The sequence below is a fragment of the Musa acuminata genome, chromosome BXJ3-9, assembly GCF_036884655.1.
Source record: "Musa acuminata AAA Group cultivar baxijiao chromosome BXJ3-9, Cavendish_Baxijiao_AAA, whole genome shotgun sequence".
Lineage (NCBI taxonomy): Eukaryota > Viridiplantae > Streptophyta > Magnoliopsida > Zingiberales > Musaceae > Musa > Musa acuminata.
In genome coordinates, this window is record NC_088357.1 from 26,849,673 (window position 1) to 26,860,455 (window position 10,783).

The 10,783-nt window shown below is 39.7% G+C and overlaps 1 protein-coding gene across 2 annotated transcripts; it reads right to left on the reverse strand.

The window, feature by feature from the left end:
- Nucleotides 1-6,480: 6,480 nt before the first annotated feature.
- LOC103974117 (STOREKEEPER protein) lies at nt 6,481-10,359 on the reverse strand. Of its 2 annotated transcripts, none has more exons than XM_018821718.2 (2): nt 8,878-10,359; nt 6,481-6,943 (listed from the first exon to the last, which is right to left on the reverse strand). In XM_018821718.2, the coding sequence occupies exon 1, from the start codon at nt 10,297-10,299 to the stop codon at nt 8,929-8,931; it is 1,371 nt and encodes a 456-aa protein (XP_018677263.2). In that variant the 5' UTR covers nt 10,300-10,359; the 3' UTR covers nt 6,481-6,943; nt 8,878-8,928. The 2 variants fall into 2 exon arrangements, with proteins under 2 accessions (XP_018677263.2, XP_065025351.1); XM_065169279.1 differs by lacking the exon at nt 6,481-6,943 and adding an exon at nt 8,405-8,423.
- Nucleotides 10,360-10,783: the final 424 nt, after the last annotated feature.

Genomic DNA, 10,783 nt, shown 5'->3' on the forward strand with positions numbered 1-10,783 from the left:
GAAGAAGAGCTTGAGGTTTTTCATCAATTTTCCCACATTTCGGATTCAAATAATTTTAAGGCAAGTGTTCTAACCCCATCCCACAGTAACCTTCTTCTCTTGACTGGGGCTGCTGCTCTAGGGTCGGTTGGGACTTGGAGAGGGTGTTAGGACTCTAGCTACGAGAGTCTTAATTGAGAGGGACATTCATGTAAAACGTACCTAAGTCGACCCCTATTAAAGAGGTGAAGAGGCCAGCTAGGGTTAGGAGGTTATTTTTTAGAGAAGAATTAGGAGTTGTAAAGGAATAGGAGTCTTGAGTAGAAGTCCTATTAGGAGTTGGTTAGAAGTAGGAGTCTTATTAGGAGTTAGGGTTTAGAAGCCCTATAAATAGTCATGTATTCTTTCTCTTTTGATAAGCAATAGATGAATATTTTCTGCAGCCTTTGAGCAGCAACTTGGAGGGAGGAACCCCTATAGAGTTCCAAGGAGAACGATCCCCTAAAGAGATCAACCCTAAGTTTAGAATCTGCAAGGGTTCTAACACTTGGTATCAGAGCAGCATTCTTGATGTCTCACTGCCCTTCCACAGCCATCCATCAGCCCTCCACAACCGCCCAAAGTAATTCCCATAATTGCTTAAAAGATCATCGCTAAATTTTGCCATCATCTCCACCACCGCGGATCATCCTTTGATCTCCCCGTGAATTGTAATAGGTTCTGGTTTCCTACCTTACTACTACTGCAATTTAGTTATCCTTATTCAAAAATCCAAAAAAAAATATTCCTATATTGCTGCATAAACTTTTCGTCACAAAGTTTTCATCTCTACGACGAAAGATACATTACAGAATTCCAACCGCATAGCACTGTCTATTTGATCTTGCTACTGTGTTTTTTCTATCCAAATTTCTACGAAATTTTTATAACATCTTTGACACTTCCTAACAGCAGATTTCCCTTTAGTTTTGTCAAAAAATTCTTAATATAAACCATTGATCTTTTACGTCTAATCTGTTATACTTGAAAATCTGCATTGTAAAATTTCAACCGCGTAGCACTATTTGTTTGATCTTGATATAACGTTTTTTCTATCAAAATCTCTTTGAAATTTTTATGATAGCTTTGACACTTCCTAAAGTAGATTTTCCTTTGGTTTCGTCAAAAAATTCTTAATATAAATCACTGATCTTTTATGTCCAATCTGTTACACTTGAAAATCTGTGCCGTAGAAAATTTCAGCCGCATATTATTGCCTTAACCCATCTATTTGCAATCTTTTTTTATTGAAATTTCTTATACACTTCATAGATTATCTTGGCTTCCATCTAATATTGATCTATTAAGAAATTCATCTCTAAAAACGATTTTGTGTTGCTACAAATTTTTATCGCAAACTGCTGAAATTTTTCAACGAGAATTCTGCTATCGTAACTTGCACCAATTTCCTTGTTGTTATATTGCCAAAATTTTCTTGATTAAATTAGACATCCTTGCTGTCATATAAACTGTGATTTTGCTATCAATTCCCTCCTCAATTCTCTCAAGTTTTTGGTAGAAATTTCATCGAGAAACCGCTATTTCTTCGACGACAATTCTGCTCTTACAAGACAACACAATTCTACAGCAAACTTCCACTGATTTCTATCAAACCTTTGCTGCCATCTACCACAGATCTAAAACTTTCATCCACAACCCTAAAACTCCATCAAACCACACCCTCAAACTACACCCAAAACAGCTACAAAACGAGCCTAAACCGTAACCTACATCCACCAATCCACCAACCCTTTCGATCATCACTTCTCTCAACCTATATATGCCTTTAACCCAACAACAAAAGAGAGATATTAACATCATAGATTTGGAGGCATATACTATAGCATCTAAGGAGGCAATCAATGCTAAATTCGAAGCCTTGGAGGTGCGAATGGAAGATAAGATTCGGACGCTCTTTACCGAACTCAGATTAGGTCGACCACTAAGCCCGAAGAAATCATATCAAGGAGAGAGCTTTGCCCAATCGCACCAAGCCCGAAGAGATGAATTCCAAGGGAGGGGAGGCTCTATGACCGACCCCAACTATCCACGCATGAGATTGGACTTCCCTAGATGGGAAGAAGGAGACCCGATTGGTTGGATTTCGCGTGCGCAGCGATATTTTCGGTATCACAAAACCGCGGACGCATCTATAGTGAAAATTGCAGCTATACATCTTGAAGAGGACGTCATACGATGGTTTGACTAGTTTGAACACACTTATGGAGTCCTTTCATGGTGACAATTCAAAGAAGGACTGATGATCCGCTTCAGACCAACCGATTACGAGAATATTGATGGACAACTAGCAAAGATCCAACAAACCTCCACCATTCAGGAGTACCAAACCAGGTTTGAAAGGTTATCTAATCAAACTCATGATTGGTCTCAGAAACAGCTATTGAGGACCTTCATTGAGGACTTGAAGCCGGAGATCCGAGGAGAAGTTAAAGCGCGACAACCGTACACGCTTATGACAGCCATCTCTTTCGCACGACATCAAGAGGAGCAATTGAACCATGAAACTCGGAGGACTAGGGTCGCTCCTCAACCAACAATATTGAAGCCCTCAGCCCCCCCTACTATCGACCGAGTCCCTACACCAAAGAGATTAACAAGAGAAGAGCTTCGGGAGCGATATGCGAAGGGGTTATGTTGGCATTGTGATGAGCCGTGGAGCCGTGAGCATCGCTGTAGTAAAGGGAGACTTCTTATGATTAAACTAATAGAAGAAGAGGTCATTGAACATCCAGAAGAGAGCCTTGAACATGAAGAAGAAGATGTGGAAGAAGAGCCGCAACCGACCGAAGTTACGGTACATGCACTAGCCGGCTACTCAAACCCGCAAACGATGAAAGTTGGAGGCCTTCTCAAACAACAACCGATCACAGTTCTCATCAATACGGGCAGTACTAATAACTTTTTAAATAGTAAGGTTGCTGTCCAAATGGCCTTACCTATCGAGAATTGCAGCAGGTTTGACGTTAAGGTTGCCGACGGATGGATTTTGAAATATGATATTAGGCGCCCGCGAGTGAAACTATTGCTACAGGACCAAGAGATAATTACATATTTCTTCCTCCTCCCTCTTGATGATCATGAGGCTATGCACAGAATTGAATTGTTGACGACATTAGGTGATGTTTCTTGGAATTTTATGAAACTAATTATGAAATTTTACAGTAAGGAGAAACAAGTGATACTCCACGGGAAACGTGGGGGCGACGTAACGATGATTTGCACACAACAAATGGAGAAGGTTTTGCATAAAGCATGTAGCAGCTTTTTGGTACAACTTGAGCAGCAAACTAAGGGAGAGCCAACAGAATTTGAAGATCCAAATCTACTTTCTTTGCTTGCTGAATTATCAGATATATTTGACGAACCGCACAACCTACCTCTTACCCGTCGGCATGATCATTGTATAACGATTCTTCGAGGCAAATCTCCAGCAAATACTCAGTCATATCAGTATCCACATCTCCAGAAAGATGAAATAGAAAGGATTGTAAAAGAGATACTCAAAATAGGAGTTATTCGGCCAAGTTGCAGCCCCTACTCTTCACCGGTGCTCCTCGTACGAAAGAATGATGAAACATGGCGGTTATATGTTGATTACCGAGCTCTCAATGGCATAACCATCAAGGACAAATACCTTATTCCAATAGTAGATGAATTTCTAGATGAAAGGGAGTACAAATCTTCACAAAGCTGGACCTTTAATCCAGGTATCATCAAATACGAGTGTGTGAAGAAGATATACCGAAAACCACCTTTTGAACACACAACAACCACTATGAATTTTTGTTTTTTTCAACAGAAGGTGAAAAATCTTGGGCATATCATATCAGAGGAAGGTGTGGCAATGGACCCCTTCAAAATTGGAGAAATGCAAAACTGGCCAACCTCGAGGAACATAAAATTACTACATGGCTTTTTGGGTTTAACAGGCTACTACCATAAGTTCGTGAAAAACTATGGAAAGATCAGTGCACCACTTACTTCTCTACTGAAAAATGATACCTTCTAATGGTCGGACAAAGCCTCCACTACCTTCGATAAACTTAAGGCAGCCATGACGACGATGCCGGTGCTAGCGCTACCAAATTTCAATCGACCCTTCATCATTAAGGCCGATGCATCTGGAGACAGAATGGGAGGCGTTCTCATGCAAGATAGTCGACCACTCACATACATTAGCAAGGCATTGTCTCCCCCCTATCAAAACATGTTAATATATGATAAGGAGATGCTCGTCATTATGCACGCAACAACGAGATAGAGATCATACTTGATCAGGCGATGCTTTTAAATCAAGATCGACCATAAAAGCCTAAAATATCTCTTGGAGCAGAAGATATCTTCCCCTGAGCAGCAAAAATGGGTAACAAAGGTTCTTGGATATGATTATGAAATAACTTACAAAAAGAGGAAAGAGAATGTTGTTGCAGATGCGCTTTTACGGCTACCTAAGCAAGCTGAATTTTTTGTCATTTCACTTTCGACTAGTGACTTCCTTGAGGATATTAAGATGGAATGGCAAGAAGATTCGGAGACCAGTAAGATCATAAAAAAAATGGAGGAAGCACCAAGCTCTATGGCTCATTACAATTGGGACACAAAAGAATTACACTATAAGGGATGCATTGTGCTTGTGACAAATTATACTTGCATCTTCACGAGCAGATTTTGGACAAAGTTATTCCGGTATTAAATTGAAAAGGAGTATGGCATATCACCCACAAATCGACGACCAGACGAAAGTTGTAAATAGGTGCTTGGAGACAACCCAAAGCCACCCACCAAATATGACTGCACAAGGAGAACTCCAAACCCAGCCAAGTGTCATTATTGATCGACGGATCGTGACTCGACGACGACAACCCACTACTGAAGTGCTAATATAGTGGGTGAACCTACCAATAGAAGATGTCACTCGGGAGAACTATGATGACTTGAAGATCAAATTTCCAGAATTCATGAATCGTCAGCCTCGAGGACTAGGTTGATTTGAAGAGGGCGGGTCTGCTAGGACTCTAGCTAGGATAGTCCTAATTGAGAGGGGTATTCATGTAAAACATACCTAAGCCGACCCCTATTAAAAAGGTGAAGAGGTCGACTAGGGTTAGGAGGTTGTTTCTTAGAGATGAATTAGGAGTTGTAAAGGAATAGGAGTCTTGAGTAGGAGTCCTATTAGGAGTTGGTTAGAAGTAGGAGTCTTGAGTAGGAGTCCTATTAGAAGTTGGTTAAAAGTATGAGTCTTTAGTAGGAGTCCTATTAGGAGTTAGGGTTTAGAAGCCTTATAAATAGTCATGTATTCCTCCTCTTTTGATAAGCAATAGATGAATTTTTTCTACAGCCTTTGAGTAGTAACTTGGAGAGAGGAACCCCTATAGAGTTATAAGGAAGCTGATCCCCTAGAAAGATCAACCCCAAATTTATAATCTATAAGGATTTAAAGAAAAAAAGGTGGTCAGATAATGCTGGGAGAAGAATGGCAAAGTTTATAATCTATAAGGATTTAAAGAACAAAGGTGGTCAGGTAATGCTGGGAGAAGAATGGCAGCACCTATTCCTCTTCCTCTCCTCTTCTCTCGGCTAGAATTCTTCTTTGGCCGGCTAGATGCAGAAGAGGTTTTGGTTTGTGATGATTGAAGACGCTGTGCATCCCTTGTTATGCTTCCCTCCGTCTTAGCTGCCAACTCCTCACCTAATCCGAGTCCAACTCAGATTACGTCTTGTTATAGCTCCGAGCTGGTTGAACCTGGCGTTGGAGCTTGCAAATGAGTTCGAGTTGGGTTCAGCCAGATTTGAGTTGAATCAAAGTAGGACTCAAACTTCGATCGATCTGAATTGTACTTTAACTCGAATTTGAGCTGAGTTGAACTTGAGTTAGGATGGATTGGAACCTTGAGCCTGAGCTTGATTAGGACGGATTAGGATCAATTTGGAGTTCCAACTCAAACTCAGCTTGATCGTCCCTAATAACCTAATATCCGCAAAGGTCATATTGTACATACTTAAAGGTGTTAATATAGTTTTTCTTGCTTGGGAAACAAATCTCAAGCTGTATTTTCTAACACGAAAAAAAATCTACACAAATTGCCAAAAGGAAAAAAAAAAGGCAAGTATTGATCATCAACCTTTTTTTCCTTTTCAAATCTCGGAACCAATTTACTTTCTTCTTTACATGGTGCTCTTGGAATGTTAGTTTTTATCTTTATATGGAATGTTTAAGTTTTTATCTTCATAATTAATCCCACATTTGAAGATAAAAACTTAAACATTCCATATGAAGATAAAAACTAACATTCCAAGAGCACCATATAAAGAAGAAGGTAAATTGGTTCCGAGATAACTATGATGTCGAGGGGCTATAATAAACCATTAAGAAATGCCTATTATCAGTTGATATATATTATTTATTACTACAATGAGAAAACAGGGCTTTTAAGCGGAAACTAGGTCCAAACATCATATAATAAATACAAAGGCCTTTTGAGCACAATTTTTATAGTGGACAAAGGAACGCAAAACCCAAAAGGCTAAACAGGAACATGGATGCAAATGTTGAAAAATAAGGTCCAAAGGATAACGTGCATTAGTGGATAGGAACTTTGGATGATCAACCTAATTGTTCTGCCTAAGTTTTTGCCATTTGTCCAAAGGCCGAAAAGAACTGCCTCCTCATGGTACCATAGTACGTACTAGCTGGCATACCAGTACACCAGCACAGACCAGAACCATACCGGTCTGGCGATAGACAGATACAGATCCAGTTATCCGAAATGTCAATCCTCATTCAAAGCATTGCAATAGTTCAATCCTTGGCCTACGATGGCTTAAGGGTTGCATCATATCAGCATTTCCCCTTGACAGCATCAAGCACAAAATAAAAGGGCCAGTTAAATTGATCTTCCCATCACTGCAACCAAAAATTAATATCATAGGTCGCAAAGAAGAGAGAAGAAAATATGTAGATGCAGTAAAAAGTGGGATGAAAAGATATGGGACAGTAGGTACCAACAAAGACATGATCAAAGAATGACAGAAGTGGATAAAGTTCAATTTCCTTTACTATTAACAGAAGCAACATTGTAACACAACCAATCAATCACCTTTTCAACATAAATTCTTACTTGATCTCCTAAACCTTATTCACATCACAACCAGCATACTACGCACCAGTTGGAATCTTATTCATCCTGAACATGAGATCCAAGACTCTGACAAACCTTCATTTACTAAGCTCTTAATAGCCTTCAAAGCCCATAAAGAAATATCACAGAAAAAAATTCCATCACATAGAAAAGGAGAAAAACCTATTAGCACAGATTCAAATAGACCAAACTGATCCAACATTAACCATAACTAGACATAGGCTGCTTCAATTGACAGACTGGGTTATCTTTTCATCAACAAGGTGTATGATCTAAGACATGCTTCTAATCATCCATAACACTTTCATTAAAAAAGATAAAATAAAATCACATTTGAATAATAACTTAACTTGGCTAGACACTATTAGAATTATGTTGGAAGAGCTGCCAATCTCATATACCTACAAAGCTCATAATGACTTTTGCTGTATGCTGGCTTGCCAAGTCTTTGCAACAGGAAGATTGCAACAAAAAATTTTCTCCATCCCTCTTCACATTATAAAGGTCGTTAATGTGCAAAAGACTCCCAACAATGTGGTGTTTGGGGTGACTCAATATATGCAACCTTACCTCCACAAGAACAACTTTTTTTCTTTTTTTCCTCTTTTTTGCTCACACCCTGAGCAACCATACCATGGTTCCTAGCCCCCAAGGATCTGCTCCCCACCCATCTCGTTTATACATCTCTTGCCAATATTACTAGTTACTGTTTTTGCTTGTGAAATTCATGAATGCTGAGCAAACAAAGGTCATATAGTCTATAGAAAATATAATCATTTAGGCATTAAATAAGAAACTTAATGGATGGAACTTTAAAGCCTAATGAACCTTCTCAATTATATTGCATGCCATAAGAGGGTAAAAACATCTGATGGATTACATGAACAATAAGACATCGATCACTAAGAAAAGAATCTCCGCATTAATAATTATTCAATTACTCTAATTTAATAACAAAAATTAGTCAAGAACACAAATTAAATAAATATTTATGGCTTTTGGCAACAAGATTCATTACACAGGTGAAATCACAAAAAGGAATTAATACCTAGACAAAATATTATAGTAACAATTGAAAATTTCAAAGAGAGTATTGATAGGAACATAGTTTTCAAAATCAAAATTCATATACATTGACTACCAACAGAGAGTTTAGCGGAGAAAGCTACACAAAAAACTTACCAACTCATTCTGCACAAATAACTAAGAAAGGTGAAGCAAATCATGCTTTTATACATCAAAATACTGCAGACAAAGAAGAACAACAATGTTTTAATCACTAACAACTACAAATATGCACATACATCCAAGAATAAAAAGATTGACAACAATTCATTTAGTCAAACAAAATAGCTAGACCATCCAAAACTGCTTAAAAGCAGCAAACAAAGAGATAAATTTGGCATCATCCTCAAAGAGCAACATGAATCAAAATAGACTAAGATCAAAGCAACCAACTACTAATTTAATAATATGTTTGAACTTCAAACAGCATCCAAACGAGCACCTAATGTACCTTTAGCAACCTGAAATAACTGAACACTAACCTACTTCTCACTTGATATGCTAGTCTTTGACCCATTTCACAATCAGTAACATTCTAAAACAAAAGATCAAGAAGCAATTGAGCAAAATGACAGCATTACAAGTGCCGGACATCAAAAAGCCTATGTTGTATGTGGAGTAATCAATGAATTACCTCATTGTACTTCCCTACGCTGTAGGCAGCACACGTTCTTGAAGAAGCAATTCACTTTGATCTCCCTATAGCATCAAGAATAAGCTTCACTGTCTCCTTGTTCAGATCAATCCTTCGCAAGTGCTGCCTCATCTGAGTTGTTTTTAATTTTTTAAGCTTTTCTTCCATCGATTTTGCCTTAGCAACATCTACCATCTCTAGGGCCCTCTTGATGGCTATCCCACACAAATACTCATCTGCCATTTTGGTTACTGTCTCCCACAAGTATGGAAACTGAATCTTAACCCTTACAATATCCCCACTCTCACAAACAATAGCATCATGGCACTTTGACACAACAAGAGAGGTCAACTGCTGCTCATTTGATTTCCGAATGTTCATCATCTCACTCTCGCTTTCTTCATTGTCCTCACTGTCAGCACTATTAGCATCAAGATGCTCTGAGGTTATCCTATTAACTCCCCAAACTTTCTTAGAGAGCTTATACCCATCCTGCTCATGGGGTTTGGTGAAGGTTGGGTCTGCACCATTTTTGGCACGGGCATTATTTGTCTCAAACTTCTTCTTAAGCCTTCTCACTTTATCAGCGAGCTGCGTGTTACTGAAATCCGTTTGGAAGGAACCTTTGATAAAATTCCGAATGTCTTCCATGTCATGGGCAGAAGCAGCAACAGTGCCCTTCTTACTTCGGTACTCCACCAGGCCCTTAAGTAAAGCTATTTCATTGTCTAAGCTCCACAGTCTTTGAAACAATTGGCGCTTCTGTCCACCATGATTATCCAGCTCAGAGCGCTCCACCACGTCATGCTTCCTTTTCAGAGATTCTCGGTCCTGCAAAGGAGCAGGGGAATTGGCTTGCTTGCTCGGCTTGTTAGGGGTGTCCATAGGCTTGGTGTTTATGGGCTTGATCGACGGATCCACGGCACGAGATGGGCGGGAGGCAGGGGTAACAGGTGCATCGTCAGAGGAATCAGATTCAGAGTCAGAATCACCAGAGGAACCAGAATCCGACGGCTCAGGCGTTGGTTTAGGCAGTGGTTGGAACTGTGGCTTTGGTGGTGGTGGTGGTGGCGGCGGCGGCGGCAGCGGCTTATTCATTGTATTCGCCTCATCAGAGTCGGATCCTTCATCGCTGGAACCTTCGTCGTCGTCGTCTTCTTCCTCTTCACTTCCGTTGTCTCCCTGGTGCTTGTTTCTTTGGCCGTCTTCCTCGTTACTACTGTCGTCGTCATCTTCTTCACCGTCGTGGCTGGAGGTGGCAGCGGAAGGGTGCTTGGAGGGCTTCATGGGCTTGGGTACCTGAGGAACAGACGAGAGGCGCACATCCTCTTCTTGCTCTCCTTTTTCGTCGGATGAAGAGGAAGCGTACGAGAAGTCGGATGCAGAAGACTCGGCTTCAGCAGCAGCGCGTTTCGAGGACATGTCGGCCAGGAGGGACTTCCGCTAGGGTTTGGCAAAAGGAAAGGGAAACCCAGGGTCTTGGGTGTGATTTAGGGAATATGAGAGCTTTATATACAGGGCGCAGTTAGAAACACGATTTTTCATATTTTGACGATTTTATTATTTTTATAAAATTATATAAATATTTTGACGATTTTTTTTAATTCATATTTTAAATTTTTCTAAAGATACCTCATTTTTATAGTGATCGTAATTTTTTTATAAAAGGGTAAGAATGATTTTAATAAAAAGAATATATATAATACAAGTAGCACACACACGATTCACTACGACAAAACATGGCGACTAAAAATCACAAACAAAAGCAAGCCCATAAGTCGAAGCTACCATACTTAAGGCGCGATCAATAAGCATACACAAGTAAATCAATCGTCTCCCATGTGACACTATGCTGTTCTCCTAAGGCAAAATGTGTTTCCACGTTAAGTTAGAAGGTTGGCAAATA

Coding starts and splice junctions, on each gene's coding strand:
- LOC103974117 (XM_018821718.2), bottom strand. CDS start 10,299: ATGTCCTCGAAACGCGCTGCTGCTGAAGCCGAGTCTTCTGCATCCGAC.